The 19,047-nt window shown below is 40.6% G+C and overlaps 1 protein-coding gene across 2 annotated transcripts; it reads left to right on the forward strand.

The window, feature by feature from the left end:
• Window positions 1-1,020: 1,020 nt before the first annotated feature.
• atf7a (activating transcription factor 7a) lies at window positions 1,021-18,889 on the forward strand. 2 transcript variants are annotated; one of them, XM_008296585.1, is made up of 12 exons: window positions 1,021-1,055; window positions 5,947-6,018; window positions 9,755-9,851; window positions 10,037-10,149; window positions 10,521-10,685; window positions 10,916-11,064; window positions 11,341-11,434; window positions 11,539-11,658; window positions 13,250-13,399; window positions 13,699-13,887; window positions 14,232-14,337; window positions 15,310-18,889. In XM_008296585.1, the coding sequence occupies exons 2-12, from the start codon at window positions 5,971-5,973 to the stop codon at window positions 15,540-15,542; spliced, it is 1,464 nt and encodes a 487-aa protein (XP_008294807.1). In that variant the 5' UTR covers window positions 1,021-1,055; window positions 5,947-5,970; the 3' UTR covers window positions 15,543-18,889. The 2 variants fall into 2 exon arrangements, with proteins under 2 accessions (XP_008294807.1, XP_008294798.1); XM_008296576.1 differs by lacking the exon at window positions 1,021-1,055 and having other exon boundaries at window positions 5,282-6,018.
• The last annotated feature ends 158 nt before the right edge of the window (window positions 18,890-19,047 follow it).

Genomic DNA, 19,047 nt, shown 5'->3' on the forward strand with positions numbered 1-19,047 from the left:
TGAGACTACGATTGCCTTTCCCGCAGTCTTGAAAAGAAAATGACTCTTAGAAAATCTCTGATTAGTTGCATATAGCATGGGATTTGGTCCTTTTTTGTTTTATTGCTAAACTTTTGCTTTCTCTCCATATCGTACGTGATCTGACAGTTTAAAAAAAAAAGTAATAAATACCTTAGATGAGCTTTGGGTTTTATAATTCTGTGTATGTTTTGTGTGTATGTAATTAAGTTGTCAGCTGAGTTTTTAAGTTTTATGAATATTCTCTGGACCATATAATCAAATGCAAAACTTGTTCAGAGATTTTGACTGTATTTGTTAGAATTTAGCATTTATCTCATATATATTTTTACATTTCCTGGAAAACATGGTGCCTCTCTAATATTCAAATAGGGTTAGACATTTTGACACATAAAAAGAGGAAGGAAAGTAAGGACATGTTGACACTCCCAAAACCCTGCTTAAGACTGGCAGTTTTTTTTGTTGTTGTTGTTTTTAAAAAAAAAAAAGCATTTCAAGAATATTTTTTCACTTTAAAAAAACGCCAAATTATCATCGCTACTAAAATAACTCTTTGCTAATATTAACAGTCTTAACTGGCAAAATTTTTTCAGGGGTGCTTGGTGGACATCAATTTGTCATTACCTGTTAAAAATGACTCTTTGCCAATATGTGATGGCTCAAATAAAAAAAAAAACCCAGTATAGCTACCAGCCTTAATATTGCTTCCCACTGCAAATATACCGTAAAGTTAGTCCATTTACACTTTCTTTGTGTCCCTGTGTACAGCTGTAGGCGTCAGTACAAGTATTAAAAGACAAAATTTTTTTTATAGAAATCTTAAAAATATCATATACACATATTTTAATCATATATGTTGCAAAAGCAATACAAAAATTGCTTTAAAAAAAAAAAGATTAAATAAAATATTAAAATTGCGCTTTTGAAAGTGTGGCTCCGATAGCGTTCCTGAATTCTCGCGATAATTCGACGTCGAGGGGCGTGTCAAATTCCAAGGGAGAGGAGAGGAGAGGGGAGTCAGAGAGAGGGGCGCGAGGGTGAGTTTGTAAACACTTTATTAACCTTTAAATTCACTACAGATATGTCGACGACACTAATCGATAACAAAGTTGCACTCGGCGCGACAGTTTTTGGTGTTTGTTGTTGTCCAAATGACGTGTCTTTGGAATTGTCAAAACTGTTGTGGCAGCTCCAACGTTTCATTCGGACCCACTGTGTCTCGCTTTGCACTCAAGTGTCAGTCCGCTAACCAGCCAACTGCTAGCTTTTTCTGCTTTTGCGATTTTTAAATGTCCTTAACACCTTCAAAATACACCAGTTTACTTTGGGTGTAATTAAATCAGCGTTGGTGTGTGTTTGTTGCCCTGGCAGGAACTGTTAGTAGCGCTGTTATTACTCACTTTAAACGTGCGTTCGGCCTGTTGTTAACGCTAGCCACAGCAGCTAGCCATTAGTTTTGCGTGGATACAAAAAAGTTGATTTCGTGATTTGAACCAATGAGATTGAGCGAGCTGCTGTTATTGACAGGGTTCAAAGCTATGCGTGCTTTAGTTGCTGCTGACTGACGTGCTTATGGCCAATTGCTGAAAAGAATAGGCGGTCTTGTTACGGGAAAAGGCAGGGCTAAGTGTGTCCGTACGTAGCCAGAAGGTAATGGAGGCTAAAAATGACAAACCTTTTGAAGCTAGTCAACGTTGTCTGGAAGTAAGAACTAAAGTTTGCAGGAGTTTGGATATTCATTTTAACTTCATCTTGGCAAAAAATATTGGCTTTTGTGTTTTATTAGCGGTAAAATGTACTGTGGTGACAATGTGGGTCTGCAAGAAGTCTCAAAAAAACCCTCAAAGTCTCAAGTAATAGTGATATCCATAGTATTGCAATCTGAACTGTTAAACGCCCCACGATCCGTATCCCCATGTCAACACCTTCATTAGGAATGTAGGTCATGTTTTTGGCAGACTTGTACTTCATTCCATCACATAGGGAAGTGTTACACCGGAGAAAACTGCAGTATGTTTGGTCCAGACATCTTGACCCACTCTCAGTCATGACATACATTTGAAGTTGTGTGCAGCATAAATATTCCTTATTCGTCAATAAATGTACCGAAATGCATGCTTTCAGGTTCATGTGGAAGATTTTATGTTAATCTATTTAATTATTGATTTGTTAATTCATTACTGGACTCATGGTGCTATAGTGCATTAAGTATAAATTATTAAGCAAAGCACTAAAGGCTATATTGCTTCTGGTGAAAAATAAAACATTGCAGGGTTTTTTCTTTTTAAATTGGGACTTACAGAACTAACACCTCACAGTCGGTGCTTGTTAGAGTTGCAGACCACAAATCAAATCGGCACAGTGTTTCTGATTTAATTTTAGAAAACTGCCTGGGGTCCATCCTGTATCGTCCTGCATTGTCTGCTAGCTCGGCATGGATTCAGCTTTTAGGCCTTGTTAGTTATGCAGACGCGGATATAGGATTTCATTTGTTCCATTTACTAAATCTTGTGTTCGCTTTGCTTACATAAATACATATCGGCTGCTGCACGTACCCAGTCACAGCCTAGATGTCCTGTCTCAAAAGCTCATAGGCGTCACCTGTTACCTTGCAAATATTTATGATACTTACCAACTGATGAAGGCCGTTTTCTTTTTTTCACTGTTTCACAGATTTGCTCGCTCTCTCTCCCTTCTTAAGTTCTTTTTCTTTTTGTGGGGTCTCCCCTACCCTTTGGCAATTTAAGCCTCAGATTCCAGAGTCATGGCTGCAGCGCGAGCTATTAATACAGTTTGTTTAGTCAGTTTCCTAGCAGGCTGCATCAAACACTGGATGGCTGTGGCTGATTATAGCTGGGACTTGTTCCCCTACACCTGCTGAGTCGGAGAAATCCAAGTTAACGGTGGGACTTTGGCAGCAGCTCAATAAGAGGGACAGGAATTAGGGCACTTTGAGTGCTTCCATGTCACCTTGGATGAAAGAAGGCGAAAATAGGTGCACTTGATATCAAGGCCTGTAATGAATATCAGTGATGTGCATCAGGACGGATGTGACTGGCCGACTGATTTATTGTCTCTCATATACAGTTGAGGTCTGCATGAAGCAGACATTTTACAGGGTGCAGTAAAACTTTAAACTGTCAACTCTTTAGTTATTCTCAGTTTACTCTCAGTGAGACTCATCTGACAGTCAAAGTAGTAAATTAACAGCACCATTTCTTTCTCCATACATATGATTTTAGCAGAGGATTACAGATAGTACTGCTTAAGAAAAAATCCTCAACACATCTGTTTTAATCAGGTTAAGATATTGGTTGGGGCAGCTATGAAAACAAGTGGTATTTTCCACCCCTGTCATCTGGAATTTATGGTGGACTTTCCACAAAATCAAATCCCACATTTCATGTTGGTGCCAGCCAGCCAAGTTAATGTCTAGCATGTCTTTAGTAAGATGTAAACTCAGAAATCTGTTCCCACTCCTCACGCCAGATGTGTCCATTTCCCCACACAGTCCACACCCTTGGTATAACGAGCTAGATGGAGTATCTCGTTTGCAGACACATCTCTGCCCAAATAGACTCAGTGGATTGGAAGCACTTTGTGAGGGCTCTGGCACTGACCTGTTGCCTTTCTCCAGAGCATGGGAGGTCTGCAAAAAATCAGACAGCTTTGCTTTATGGACTTTGATGTCTGCAGAGAGGTGCGGCTTCTCCTTGCAAATATAATGCAGACCCCTTTCCTCATAAAGACATGGAGCTGGGAGACACAACAGTTAGTCGCGTTACAGGCTCAGCGTCATGGGAGAGCGTCGTATTCCAGCGCAATGCCTCAGTAATCATGTGTTGGCTCAGGGGCAGCTGTCCTCGGCAGAGGGAGAAATGGAGGGAGGAAGGAGGAAAATATACTGACTTCAACATTGGGAAAACTTTCAGACATTTATGCCTCGCCAAAATAATGAATAATCTGTCCCACTCAATAATGTTAGACGACATTCTCAACTCATGTAATAGGTACAACAGAGGTTAATGTGGTCAGTAACTCAGTAATATTATAATACTTACCAGTTTTATTGCAGCTTGCTTTCCAGTTTGAGGATTAGCTGTATGTGTTAGGCTTTTAAAGCAACTTTTAAAATTAACATGATGAAACAAGTCTTACAAACAAGTCAAAACAGCACAAAAGCCTAGAGGCTGTCATGTTAGGTCAACATAGTGGAAGTCAAAGTTTAGGAGGACACAAAATCTTGGATGTAAATTTTGAAGGTTTAGTTAATAAATCATCAAAGCCAGACGGTATTTCTGCTCATGATTGTGTGGTGTCATGAGCCGAACCTTACTGAGTATAGTATGTTTACAGCGTATATATAATACTGAGCGGCTTTTGTTCATTGAATTGTGTCTGCTTGTATACATAACAAAGTCCTTGATGCGTGTTGTAGTTGCTGCTCTGTCAGTGGGACGGCATTGTGTAATAGCTGCCAGACGTCACTTCGGGCCAGCTGAGAGTGCTAAAACATTAATGTCTATCACTCCCCCTCCCCACCAATTCCCTGATTTAAATTTAATGAGTTATTTTTCTAAACTTCCCAGTTTGTCTTCACGTGGAGTGTTTTTCAGCTGTGCAGAGAAGAGCAGGGTGGGGTGCTTTGGGGGGAGTCGGGGATGGGGTTGAGTTGCTGATAGAAGCTTTGCACAGCTTTAGTGCACAGTGCTATCCTTATGTGCCACTATTTTTACAGTATAGTAAAATATTTATACTATGCCAATAACTTCCTAATAAAATCTGTCATTCTGTGTTCTTACAATTGGTACAAACATATCAGACGTGAACCATTGCAAAAAAGAAGTGATTATTCTCTAATGCATTTGACAATAATGATAGTTTCAAGTCCAATTGATCATTGTAGAGAAAAATGTGAGATTTATTTTGTGGACTATATCTTAGCTTACACTATGCAAGCCTAGATGTAACAGTGCTTTTATGTGCTGTTAGCCTTGCTGATTTAGATTTGATCATAATTCTCCTCAGCACCCAGTCAGCAAAGGTAGATTTTCTAATATTAAGTATATATTTTGAAATTGTTGTCACTAAAACATCATTATACCAGTGTAAGTTTGTTTTTTCCTGGTCTTAAACTACGGTAAAGTGGCGCCGTCTTTTAAACTTATTTGACTGTTACGTCTGAGTCAAATCACAATGAAACGCCTCCACTCTATCCGTTCTTCTTTTCTCAGAGACCTTGTCACCCTCCACTCGTTTGTGTTATTTTACGAAAGCACCAATACTCATACTGAAAGTATCACAGCACCATTCATTGGTATTCATGTGCAAAGAAAAAGAGGTTAACAGGGAGAACAAGTACGAGTGAGGTACAGTAACAGGTAAGTGTGAATGGGCCCCATGCAACATATTAGTATTGTGAATGCACCTGAGAGTCCTCAGGAAGTGGATGTGAAGATGACTGAAAGAGAGACAGAACACAGAGAGAAAGAGCTGAATCAGAGAGTGTGAGACATTGAATGAGAGCTACAAGAAGGGGCAAGGTTGCAAGGTGCTGGAGAGGTGAGGAGAGGGAGTGGTAATGAGAGAAGGAGGGATCGGAATAGAGCGAAAATGAGACAGAGGCAAAGGCAGAAGGAGAGGTAGATGTCTTTGTGTGAACGTTAGCTGCCGTCCTCTCTCGTAAGCGGCTCCTCATTGGCCAACGAGAAGCCCCCCTGTGTGAAGGAAGTATCACCAGGGAAACTTCTTCTCGCTGCCTCTGTGCGTGTTTTCCTCCTTGCCAGGGTTATTTTTAAATAGCATTCGGCTTCCTGCTCAGACTAAAGACTACAAGCCACAGCATCCCTGTTTTGTTGTTTTCAGGAATTGCCAGTTCACAAATCTCGAAAAGCTGCGGCAATGTTCTCCTCTTCTCCTCTCCCACAGCTACATTGCAAGCTTTTTGCAAAAATGGGGGACGACCGACCTTTTGTGTGCAACGCTCCTGGCTGTGGACAGGTAAGTCCTCTCGCTGCTTGTCCTGGGTTTCAGGTGTGTGCATGTGTGTATGGTATGGAGTGACATTTTTGCCTTTTTCTAAGTTTTCTCCAGAGGGTGGTAGTAACTACCATTGGTAGAAACTATTCTACTTCTTTAAAAAAGCTAATTAAAAGCAAAATTAAATAGATAATACTTGAGAAGACACTTTATTTCATAGGAACATTGCTTTATATGTACTTCAAGGAAACATACCCTAACATAACAACACCTTTAGTTTGCCAACTTAACCTCTCAGTCCCAACATAATCTGCCTGACTCTGATTTATGCAACTCTTTTAATGAACATCACACTGACAACATTCTAGCTAGCATGCTGTCTTGTCAGACAATGCTGTCTCCTTTAGCAGTGACTCACTGGAAGCTCCAGTGAGTAATCAGAGCACAGTTATTGTTTCAACCTGTCACTGCTGACTTCTAGTGCCTGCAGACACAGGTTTGAGCCACGGCAGTGACTCAGCTGAGCGCCAGTAGTGCGCTCACATGCCAGTTGCATGGTTTATTGTCAGGGCTTGGCTTGATATCACAGAAAAAGAAGAAGAAAAAAATTAAAAAAAGCGTGTTCTAGGACTCATGATTATTCAACACAGGAAATGTCACGTCTGATGTTGTGCTCATTTAGCTGTCTGGTGCTGTGTTTAGTTGGGTGTGATATCCTCAGAGCTAGTTTGTCTCTCCTGGGCTCTGGAGGAAGAAAGCGTTAATGTTGTTACGAAACATTTGGGATTCATCAGACTTCTTCTATTCACTGATCAGAAGTGATCTTTTCTACATCAGATTGCGGTTTGAACTGCAGCCATGTAGAGCAGTTAAACATACATGTTGGATAAATAAATGATGATTCGTTTGGTTATTTTCTTCTCAGAACATCATGGACACAGAGGGACAACTTCTTCCCTTTGACATGTTTCTGTGATGTAAATACTCTGAATATTTCATTTGTAAATACCATTATTAATTTAGTTGACATTTAAAACAACAGAATCACATGGAAGCTTTTCAAGGCAAAGTGACGTCTGTGACGGTGCGGGTCTGCAGCTGCGGCACTCTCACCAGCGTTGTTTGAGTGTCAAACCGCTGTATAAACAGGTCTGGGTGTGTAGTATAGTGCCAGATGTTTCAGTGAATTTTACAGGAGAATCCCAAATTTTAAAACCGTATAATTTCACTCATTGTTTTTTACACTAGAAGGCAAGAATGAAGTGAACACACAATTGGACTGAAATCTTTTTACTGTGTAAAGTTATTAGCATTTTAGCTGTTTGCCTACAGATCAGCATTATCATGCATTTGCAGTCATGTTTTTGGTCATGTGATAAATACTAGACAAATATCACTTTTTTTAGCGCTCTGTTTGGTGTCTGCCAACTCCTGAGAGAAATATGTGGCTATGTAGCTGATAATTACACCTACAATGTGGAGCATTGTCAGTGAGAGAAATTACACAAACACTGTTTATATGTGCGAATGACATGTGGCTACAGTGCATTTCCACGGTGCCGATAGCTTCATTTTTTTTTTAGACTGTAATCCTTCCACTGAACACAGTTTATTTTTATCAAGAAACGTTTCTGAGGCACTTCATAGGTCCTCCCTGGTAAACTCCACCATACTTGTAGTTGCTGCAGCTTACTCTGTCTCTGTTGCTACAGTTGCTGCTGTTTTCAGCTCTGACAAAACAAACATTGCTGGTTGACGGCGAACACATCAATACCAGTACAAAAGCGCTGGAATGTCGCCATAGACACCAGATTTAAAACTCTTGTATGCTGCAAAACACAAAGAGATTTACCAGTGGTTAATAGACTCAATCTGCATTGTGTGGACTTTGGTTTTAACTGAGTTTCATTTATATGTAAAAGTCCTGCACAACAGCTTTTATCGCTATGGTAATGACTTAGCATCAGTTGCTAACTTACGTCATCTGCAGTCTGCTGCTGGACAAGTAGCATTTACTAGTGTTATTTATCAGATTTCTTTTTTTGTCTGAAAAAAGCTGTCCACTGCAGCCAAAAAGTAATTTCTTTTCTTATTCCAAGACAGCGGAAACCTCCTTGTAGAAAAAAATTAATAGTCAGTTTCTGTGTAGCTGTGTATGAACCTTCACAGAACACAATCATTGATTGGAAAGCATTGTAAAAATATTGATAAGCACAGGTTGTGCGTGCTCTTTAAACATGGCCAAACAAAACATGTACCTCAATAAAATATAGTCTACAATTTGTGAAAGTCTAAAATGAAATCAGGATCTCGGTGTTGTAAATACATTTTGGTTGGCGCCAAAGAGTCCTACACATTCGCTAACTTGCTGTAGCATACCTAAACAAATTGTTTTAAAGTTTAGACATGTGCTGTTATTTATATATATATATATATATATATATATATATTTCTTGCTGTCCTATTATAATATCAGCTTGTTGATATTTGTCTATGTACATTTGGGTTATGAAACATCCTTCTGTGTTACAAGTGTCCAATGTCCAAACGCTGTTTTACTACTGCCCTTAACTGCCAACAGTTGTCTACCAGGAAAGTCTGAATCATGCCCATAATAGAACTAGGAATGATTGACTTCTGGCTTTGCTTGGGGTTTTCCTTTTACCAACAACAACAACAACAACAGCAGCAGCAGCAGCAGCAGCAGCCCCCCATTACATGATGTGCAGTATTTATTGCATGGGGAGGGGTAATCCTAGCTGCTATTATCTCATACATGGAGATTAGTTGGAGATAGTTTCCTCCACAGGACCCAGCCGCTGCGTTCAGAGGAAAGAGACAGATGAGACATGTAGTTGTATTGGTGATGCTGCCTGGTAAGGCTAAAAATAAGGCCCCTGACACTTGACTGTGTTTCCACTTCACTCTCACGACTGAACTCGCAACTGCAACGCGGCACCCTAAAATAGGTTCCAGTGAATGGTGAATAGGCTGGTGCCAGAGCCAAGATTACTCCTCCTACGTCTCTGAGTGAATCACTTTGCCACTTCTCAAAAGAAGAAGAAGTTCCATGTCTGTAGGGGACGGCTGTCAGTGCTCTCCTTGACATGTCTCATTTGTCCTGCTGCCAGACCTCCTGCAGCTTCCACTCTGGATATTTGATAGGACACAGCCTATGGACTAATTTAGAGCTTTACAGAGACACAGTTTACATTATCCATATGTTTCACCCGCTAACTACTTTGAAAACAGTCAGTTACTCTTGCATTTTCAGGATCTGTTTTGATCTTTTGATGTCCGTTTTCCATGCCAGTAGCCTTTACACTTATTCATCAAGTTGTTGACATTTTCATCCACTGCTCATTCCTGACATTTCTGTGCTGTTAAAATCATTTTAGTAATTTCAACCCCCATCCATAGTATCCCTTTATCATTTTCTAGAATTTTTTTAGTTGCTGTATGGATATTTGAGCCCATATCCTGTGGCTATAATGGACCTGTACAGGCCTTTTTAGACATCAGGAATTGTACACCACAGATACAGCTTTCTTTGTGGTTTGTCACATAATGTTTATAGGCAGCATGTGTTGGGCTACGTCTCCAAGAGATTATCTGTCTGTGATTTTTGCAATATGATATCTGGGTTAAGGTAATATAGGCTGTCTCTGCAGGTCACTAGGACACAGTTACAATTACCTGTAGGCTAATTCATATAATGCTCTTATCTTTCCTGTTTTCTTCGTGTTCCTTGCTCCAGAGGTTTACCAATGAGGACCACTTGGCGGTACACAAACACAAGCATGAAATGACTCTGAAATTTGGACCAGCTCGGACCGACTCTGTTATTATTGCAGGTACAGTTTCTCTATAAGACAAACGCCCAGTGTAGCTGTACCGTCTTGATTAATGTGTTCTTGCAGCATTCAGATGAAGACTATTTAACACACCTTTACATGGGTTTCCATATTCAGTGCTAAGTGTGAACAAAGTGTGATAGTGTTCCTTTGAATAGTTATGTATGTTCATTGCCTTTTCTCAGACCAGACACCCACTCCCACCCGTTTCCTAAAGAACTGCGAGGAGGTCGGTCTGTTTAATGAGCTTGCCAGCTCCTTCGAACAAGATGATGATGACAAGAGGGCCAAAAACTCTGTAAGAAAGGATTGGGGTTGTCCACTTTTTATACGTGTGCATGACTACATCCATTACTATGTACAAAAACCAGGGGAATTTCCTGTAAAGACTCCAATGTAGCAAAAAAAATTGTACTTGTAAAATGCACTTCCTTTGTTCTTACCTTAAGTGTTGATGTTGATAGCTTGAATTTCCTGCCATTCACACTTTGCTGATTAATCAGCTTGTTAGGATGATCTAATTTAAATGGTTCTGTATTTTGTTGCGCTTAAAATAGTGTTTTGTAAGCCTATGCTGTGGCTGTCTAGTTTTTGTGATAAATGCCCACTTCCTTTTTTTATATTCTGTTGTCTATGAGTGGTGTGAACTTATTCTCTCTCGTTTCTCAGCTCCCTGCTGCCAACTCTGTGGCTTTGGACATGAGCCTTCAGACACCATCAGACGTGAAGGTGAAAAAGGAGGCGCCTGTAGAGGTTGACTCTTCACCACCAGACAGCCCTGAATCTATCTCTGAGAATTCAGACAGCAACATAGAGCCTCTACCTAGAGGAAAGGTAGGACAAAGATGGGAGAAGGGGGAATTGCATGAGTGTATAAAGTAGAGGTGTGTAACTGTGAATGATATAGAGTATGGCTCCTTACACACTATTGTGACTGCAGTATTACAAAAAATGTTTGAGCACACCAATATGATATTTTCATTAAAATAATGCCTGACACAAATGGCCAATTTTCTGTTTTTAAACTGTGTTTTACCTGCTTTACCACATCGCTAATCTCCTAGGACACACCACCCAGGAATTCAGCCCCCACCCCAACCATTGTACGTCCAGGTTCCCTCTCACTACACTTGGGCTTTGATGCTCTTCAGCCCACCATGCCGTCACCCACCTCCGTCATCACACAGGCACCACCTTCAAATCGTACTTTGGGGTGAGTATAATTCAGCATCCATGTGCTGACCTCTGCTAACCTCTGAAATCTATCTTATGTAGCTTGAAAGCTTTTAAACACAATGACAGTATCCCATGTATGTTCTTACGAGTGAACCGTTCATATCAAAGATGCCGCAATGTTTTTTGACACTGCAAAACTTGAAATGCATTCATTGTGTGTATGTTTTTGACTCGTCTGTTTGAGAAGTTTTTGTCTGCACTCTAAAGTGTGTATTTTGGGGTATAAATACAATCCCATATGTGTGTTTTCTAGTTCACCAACCAGCCATTACCCCATGATGATGCTTCCCTCTGGTCAGGCAGTGCCCGTTCTCCCTGGACCCGTACAGATGCCGTCTGTCATTAATGTAAGGCGGCTCGACAGTCTAAAAATGTAGTATCTCAACTTTACAGCTGAGAAGTTGGTTAAGTTTTAATCCGTATGTATTTGTGTATCATATATGGTCTCCAGCTGGCCCGACCCATGTGCATGGTACCCAACATTCCTGGGATCCCTGGTCCTCCTCTGGGAGGCAGCAGCAGCGGCTCTAACTCCCCCTCTGGCTACAGCATCCACTCAGAGGCCAAGATGGTCAGCACTAGATTAGCTCTCTATTTTTATATCTTTATCTGTTTTATTTCTTTTTTGTCTCCATCATCACCCTCCAGCCTTCCTCTGCGCTGGCTCAGTTTGTTCATCATATGACTTTTTACAGCAGTTACTTGTTTATTTAACCCTTACAGTCAATAAAATAATTTGTACTGAAGTTATGATACTGCAAAGAACACATGAACCTCTGTACAAAGATCCCACTTTTAAACCATGTTTCAGGTGAAACCAAATGAGAGTAGGTACTGCTAGTATTTTTTGAAAAAAAAAGAAAAAAAAAAGCAAAGTAACCACTTTATTAGATCTCTTTATTTGCACAAACTGATGCTCCTTCGATCATTAGTTTCATTATCATTGGTCTAAGTAAAGGCTAGGAGTGTTTTGCTGGTGTGCAGATTTTTTTCTGGGTGAACACATGGTTCTCTTAATACCAAAAGATCATTGTCAGAAGCCTGCTGTGTACATGAATGTGCTGTTAAGCAGTTGTATGCCTTCAGGGCCACAGTCAGTTGTTTCTAAATTATTATTGCCAGTTGTGTAATGTACCACCACAAAACGACATCCACAAATCATCAACATCCAGCTACATCATATGATGGAATATATAAAGCCTCCAGAGCTGAAACCAGTACTAAAAGGTTGAGATAGAACAGGATGTCACATGAATGTGTTGCTGAAAGCAAACTGAAAGTATATAACACTACCAGACCAGCATTGGCGAGGATTTTTGCAGAACTAGAGAACCTTTTTAAATTCACTTCTTAGAGAATTCTGACTTTTCCATTAGAAATAAATTAACTTACATCACTCAACTCCTCCTGTACTTTACATCTCTCTCTGGGCCAAATGTTTATCCAAGTTACATGTTTAGTATGCCACTAGAATGTGCAGATCTATGAAATCCCATTTCTCTTTCCATGTACCACCTCCCTACTCGCTGCAGCTTAAGCTCACCAGCTTACCTACGGTTCTATTCAAACACTGTAAAACTACTCTGAACTACACTATGGCAAATTGTAGTATTCAACTATTTCAGCCATTCATGGGCAAACTAGAAACCCATTCTGAAGAGTAATGATAAAGAAGGTCTCACCCTGCAAGTTGCCAGCTTGATTATTTAGGTTTGCTACGTATGAAACCTGGAAGTCTGAATCCATGTTTTTAAGACTACCATTGGTACACGGCAGTTTCAAGGTGGATGTACTCAACCATGTTTATTTTGCACATGATAAAAACCATATGGACAAGGTCAAAAGTATAATTTTCACAAGAGAGGATCTTAAACTGTGATCAACACCTTACTTGAGGGAAAATCAAAGATACCTGCAGTGTATTCTTGCTGAAACTGCAAATAAGTTGCTGGGTTCAGATGGTTCATTGAGATCATCAGTGTGTTATTCCTGTTAAATCTTGCCTATTGTCTTTGCATTTGTTTCTGTGATTAGCTCGTCTCTACAGGGATGAAGCAGTTTCTTTTATACCTACATTGCACTGTTCATACTGTGGGCGTGTGCTGTGTATTCCAATCCCTGTGCTTGTTATTGATATTGCTTATGTAATTGATCCTCTGTAGCGACTGAAGGCAGCGCTGTCCCAGCAGAGCCCGTCAGGACACAGTATGGGGGTGATGGCCATGGGCAGCAGCCCCATGGTACCTCAGAGGGCAGAACAAAGCCAGCTGCTTGTCCAGCAGCCAGATGCTCCATCACCTGCACAACCTCAGGTGCTTTATGTTGCGCTTAGTAAATGCCTGTAACATGACTTTCAGGGCCAGCGCCAGTGTTCTTTCAGCTTGGAAAGTCTTTGAAGCAACCAAATGTAACTGAACTAAACCTTGTTTGATATGTGGCATATCGCCGGTTGCGGTTCAGAAAATTTGGGTTGTACTTGTGTGAAGATGACTATTATGTGTGCTGGTTAAAATGATGAAACAATGACTCAAACTTCCTTTTTCTTTCTCGTCATCTTCCCCTCACTTGTCTGTCTGTTTCCTTCTGACCATTTCCCCTCTTCTCCCTCCAGGTATCTCCAGCACAGCCTACAGGTGGGCGTCGACGGCGGACAGCAGACGATGACCCAGATGAGCGAAGGCAGCGCTTCCTCGAGAGGAATCGGGCAGCGGCATCACGCTGCAGACAGAAACGCAAACTGTGGGTTAGTTCCCTAGAGAAGAAGGCCGAGGAGCTCAGCAGTCTGAACGTCTCACTGTCGGTGAGTAGGCTCAGAGTGGGTGGACGGGGATGATGTGTGGTGTTAGTGTGTGCAAAGCCACACCAACTGTGCACAGTTGATAGGCTCTAAGTAGTTGTTGAAGTTTGAGAGATGGATTCCAGACAAGAAAATCAGTTTAAGGAAATATTGGGTCATTTCACAAATGGACCAGTTTGCAACACTTGGAACCCATTTCAACTTGTTTCATATCTTCTCATTTGTAGTTTTTTTTGTCATTTTTTATGCTGTATGTCTGCTTGTCAAGTTTGAAGGGTCTCTTTATTTTAAATCATTTGCATTAGTCATTTGTCTTCTATTGATTGGTCTGTTTTCTGCCCCGTCAGAATGAAGTGTCTCTGTTGCGGAACGAAGTGGCTCATTTGAAGCAGCTGCTCTTGGCCCACAAGGACTGTCCTGTAACCACCCTACAAAAGAAGACTGCCTACTTAGGTGAGCCACGCACAGTTATTCCTCCATACTCACCTCAAGGTATTTAAAGTTACAGAAAACCTGCTGTAGAGTAGCATTTCTCACATATGTAGAAATACAGGGGATGTACTGTGGAAAGCATAGGGAGCTAACGGGAAACCAGAACTTTAAGGTTCTGATCCAGGAGTGAATAAAACCTTGTTTAAAATCCCCTTGACTTTTGTTAATTGGCGAAAAATACAGATTTAGAACAGAACCTTCCTCAACTGTATATCATGTGCCGTTTATAACCACATAGGGGTGATAGTGTTATATAATCATGTTTATGTACTATTTAGTTTTGGGGGTTTTTTTTGCATCCTTTATCAAATACCATTTCGCTTAAGCGTTACACTAGACTGTGGGCTAAAAGTCACCGTTTGACAGAAGCATTGACACCATGAGGGGAGGGGTCCCGACTAGCTCAGACGTGTAATAACAGCAGGATATAGAGGAGTGAACAGGTGTCAGACTTCAGATGTTTGTGTCGGTGTGTTTTACAGATTGCGCTGAAGTAGCCGTGCTGCCGCGGTTGCAGCATTTTCATGTAAATTGTGTTTTTTTTTTCTGTGCTCACAAAAAAGAAATTCTTTAGTTTTGTTAGAATCATTAAGATTTAATTTCTTTTGGCAACAGCTGTAGAGGTTTGAAATTAACCAAACGGAAAAAAAAAACAGTAAAACTCAGGTAGAGAAACATTTATAATTTTCATTATTTCATGACAGTTCTTAGTTTCCAGTATCTTTAATCTGTATTCTCTCATTCATAACTATTGGAAGCAGAATTCCAGGCTTTTGGACTGGAATAATGTTTCTAAATTTAGCTACAGTTTTACTGCTAAGCAACCAACAAAATGTCCAAAGCTATTCAGTGTGAGAATAATGAGTCTATTCAAGGTTAATGCATTTGCCAATTAAATTCTAAATCTGTACTTGTGTTTTATTTTCTGTTAAGCTGCAGAAGAGAGCATGAAAGACACCTCAGAGCCTACAGGTTCCCCAGCCCCGGTGATTCAGCACAGCTCTTTGGCGCCCAGCCCCTCTGCAGGGCACAACGGTTTGAGCTCAAGGGCAGCAGCTGAGGCCATGGCTATGTCTGTGCTGGCAGGAATGGGGCAGCAGCAGAGGGCTGAGAGTGGAGCCTCTCACATTATCATGGCTGCACAGTCTCAATCGGCTGCCAGATGATGAGCGATGCCACCATGGCCCAGACTTGGCTCATCACCCAGGGGTAGAAAAGACTCCCACCTCCCAACTTCCCCGATCTTCAAGCCTGAATTTCACATTTTTGCTCTTCCCCACCTCCCTCCCTCTGTGCTCTTTCTAACCCTCCTGTGGAGCCATCATGCTGTGGCCTGGAGCTCAGCAGCAGCCTTCTGGGAATGGACTGAGACTTTTGAGAGAGCTTCCTGTTCACTTTGCCATAGACTACAGGGGCTGGACTCCAATACCCCTCCCCCTGGTTTCCCAAACCCATCCCTCCCCCCGTGCCTCCCTGCTCATCATTCTCACCCACAGTCGAAATGACTCTTCACTGGACTGTAGGACTGCATCAAGTATACTGCCGTAATGGAACTGCCCATGTGGACACGTACCACACGTGTGCACAGTTTCAGACACACAGATGTTACATAAACATTCTTGATCAAATCAGATACCAAACAACACACAGGGCTTTACACTGTTTTCAGCAGGGAATAGTGCCTTGCGCTCCTCGACTTTTCAGCCATGCACACACCCACACATACCATCACAGCATACGTCCCTATACATCCTCGGCTCCAAAGATGCAGTAATTATCTAGAATTTCTGACGCTGATGTTCAGATCTCAATTACTCACCCAGACCTTTTGGAAATGGTTCCACCTCAAAGTGATCTCAACACGGACCCAGAAACCTTACCTCATGTACACCCCTTTATGATAAAATGTATTAACTGTGTGTGTGATTGTATATTTATGTACATCAGAACATAGCAGTTTGCCTACTCCTGATCTGATGCATTATTAGCTAGATTGTTAGCATGTGACTTTTTCTAATAGGGTGTTATGTTCTTGATACAGTATGTGCAGCTATATTTTTTAAACTAATTGGCACATCCTCCCAGATTAATCCACAGAAACAAAATATGTTGGATTGTGACTTAAAATCAGTTTTTTGGAGCAATTTTTTTCATCTGAGCTGAAAGGAATTGAACCTCTCCCAACCTTCACACCTTTCATTCAACACAGGCAGGTAGTTTAGCTGTTTATTGGTTTGTAAGTGGATGCCTTTTCCATTTTATATGAAACTATTTTCAAGACTGTGTTCGTCTGTGTGGGCCCTGGACTTACTGTAACTGTTATTTTCACACTTCTCAGGATGCTTGCACATCCTTGCTGCTCGTTGGAAGTGCGATGAACCCCCTTAGTCTCTTTGCTCTTTACCAAACCTAAAATAAGCCATACCGACAACAAAACAGATCTCTGGATCTCCAAAGACCGCCTGGTACTTGTTCTGGTGATGGGAAGTAAATAGTCTGACTGTTATTTTATGATTCAGAGGTCACAATATATCACTGCTTCTAACTTGCACTTAAAACACAGTCTCACATACAACGTCTGATAATTTTGCCTTAAGATCACATTGGTGCCTCCGATATTCCCACTTAAACACACACAGATTTGCTCTTGTGGAAAAATAACAGAACCTCAGAGAAATATATATTTGTCTTAATTTTTTTTTCTTCAGTTCATCAAATGAAAAACAACCAATGAGGAACTACAGATTTAGTGACTTGCTGAGGATTTTTTGAAGCCTGTAAAAAAAGATGTTTCTTTTCAGTGATAGAATACTTGCTAAAAATCTAACAGTACTTGTCTGTCATCTGGTGGAGAGACACAGCAAAGACATTTTCAGCGGTCAAAGCTTTAGGGGCAGAAAAAAAGACAACTTGTGACTGTTTCTTATAGGTTCCAGTTCTTTAGAAATCCCACCAAGAAGGTTTTACCCAGATATCAATATATTTTTACACGAAACACCGAAACAAGCGGTTTGCTTTTCTTGTTTTTCTTGTATATTTCTGCCCCCCTCCCCTCTCCCTCTTTTGCCCTCTGTTGTCTGATACGATCATATATTTGCAAGATGTGATGTTTCAAAAACAAGATATCTGTCCATTAACATGCACCGATCGGTGACAACATTAAAACCACCTGCCTAATACTGTGCTTGTCCCCCTCGTGTTGCCAGGACAGCTCTGACCTGTCTGAGCGTTGACACGGGAACTCTGGGGGGGGTCTGACACCGCGACGTTGACAGACGATCCTTTGGGTCGCGGGGTGGGGCCTCCGTGGATCAGGTTTTTTCCGGTGGATTTCACAGATGCTTGGTTAGATTAGCTTGTGGGACTTTGTAGGGTGGCACTTGGGCTCTTTATTGTGTTCTTCATGTGTTGCTTAGCAGATTTGGTGTTGTTGAGGGGCACATTATCTGGGGTGTGTTTGATCTGCAGCAGTGTTTAGGTGGCTACATGTCAAAGTAACACACACATGAATGCAGGACTCAAGGTTTCCCAGCAGAACAGTGCATTACAACTAGACTGTTGATGTCTTTAACTTCACCTGTCAGTGGTTTTAATGTTATGGCAGATCAGTGTAAGGACATGTCTTTTATGCACTAAAGTTTATTGTCGCTTTGTATTACTGTTCATTTTAAGTTTTTACAGTTCTCTTGTCCTGGTCTTTGTCAGAGATAGCAGAACTTTTTTTTTTTTTTTTTTAAATGTTGGTTTCCTCTTTATCTGTACTGTATACACGAATGGGAATTTGCTCATCAACTTTAAAACTTTAACCTTTGACTGAACCTCTTATCCTACAGTCCCAATGGCGACCCCGGCATTTTGTTGTACTTGCTGGCACTATATTTGCCTGCAATCCCGTATAGACGATTGTTCATATGAAATGACAAGTCAAACTGTATTTAGCTTTCATGTTTTCGTGTAATTCGTGTCACCGGCACCTTTTCTGTCATTTCTTGTTTTTCTTTTGTCGTGTGCTGTTGTCGGCACTATACAACCTTTGTCATAACGCTTCTGATTGTACTGATGAATATAGAGACTAATTTCTGTAACACAAAGATTTCTTGTTGTTGTTGGTTTGTTTTCTCAACAGAAACATGTAGTCCTTTTTCAAAAAGAAATGTTATCCCCTTTGTTATATCTTTTAAGATGAATTTGGTCCTGACGTTTGACTGTTCTTGTCTAACTTATTTTTTTAATTGGTCAAATAATGTTCATTACAGTATTTGGCCTTTTAATGTTACTTAGAATTGTTATGAAAAGAGCAATTAAATGAGAAACGCAACAATGTGAAAGTTGCACATAGTGTATTAATGTTTTTTCACACTCCCATTGTTGGACTGATGATTTCAAAATTTGTCCCTGTACTGTACATATCTGTACTATATGAATATATTTACTTTTCCATGCATGTCCAAGTGGAATACCATGAACACTTACAGTGCTGCAGTTTTGATTAAAGAAACTACATCTAAATGAACATTATGGTCTTTGGTCTATTTTCAACTTAGATTCTCAATGACCAAAAACACATTTTCTGTAAATGAGCCAGAGTTTAGTAAAATATGATACTGACATTAGAGAACGTATGTAAGAACATTGTACTATGTGTGGTTTGTTCACAGTTTTCCCTCCCCA

The sequence above is a fragment of the Stegastes partitus genome, unplaced genomic scaffold (assembly GCF_000690725.1).
Source record: "Stegastes partitus isolate 25-593 unplaced genomic scaffold, Stegastes_partitus-1.0.2 Scaffold24, whole genome shotgun sequence".
Lineage (NCBI taxonomy): Eukaryota > Metazoa > Chordata > Actinopteri > Pomacentridae > Stegastes > Stegastes partitus.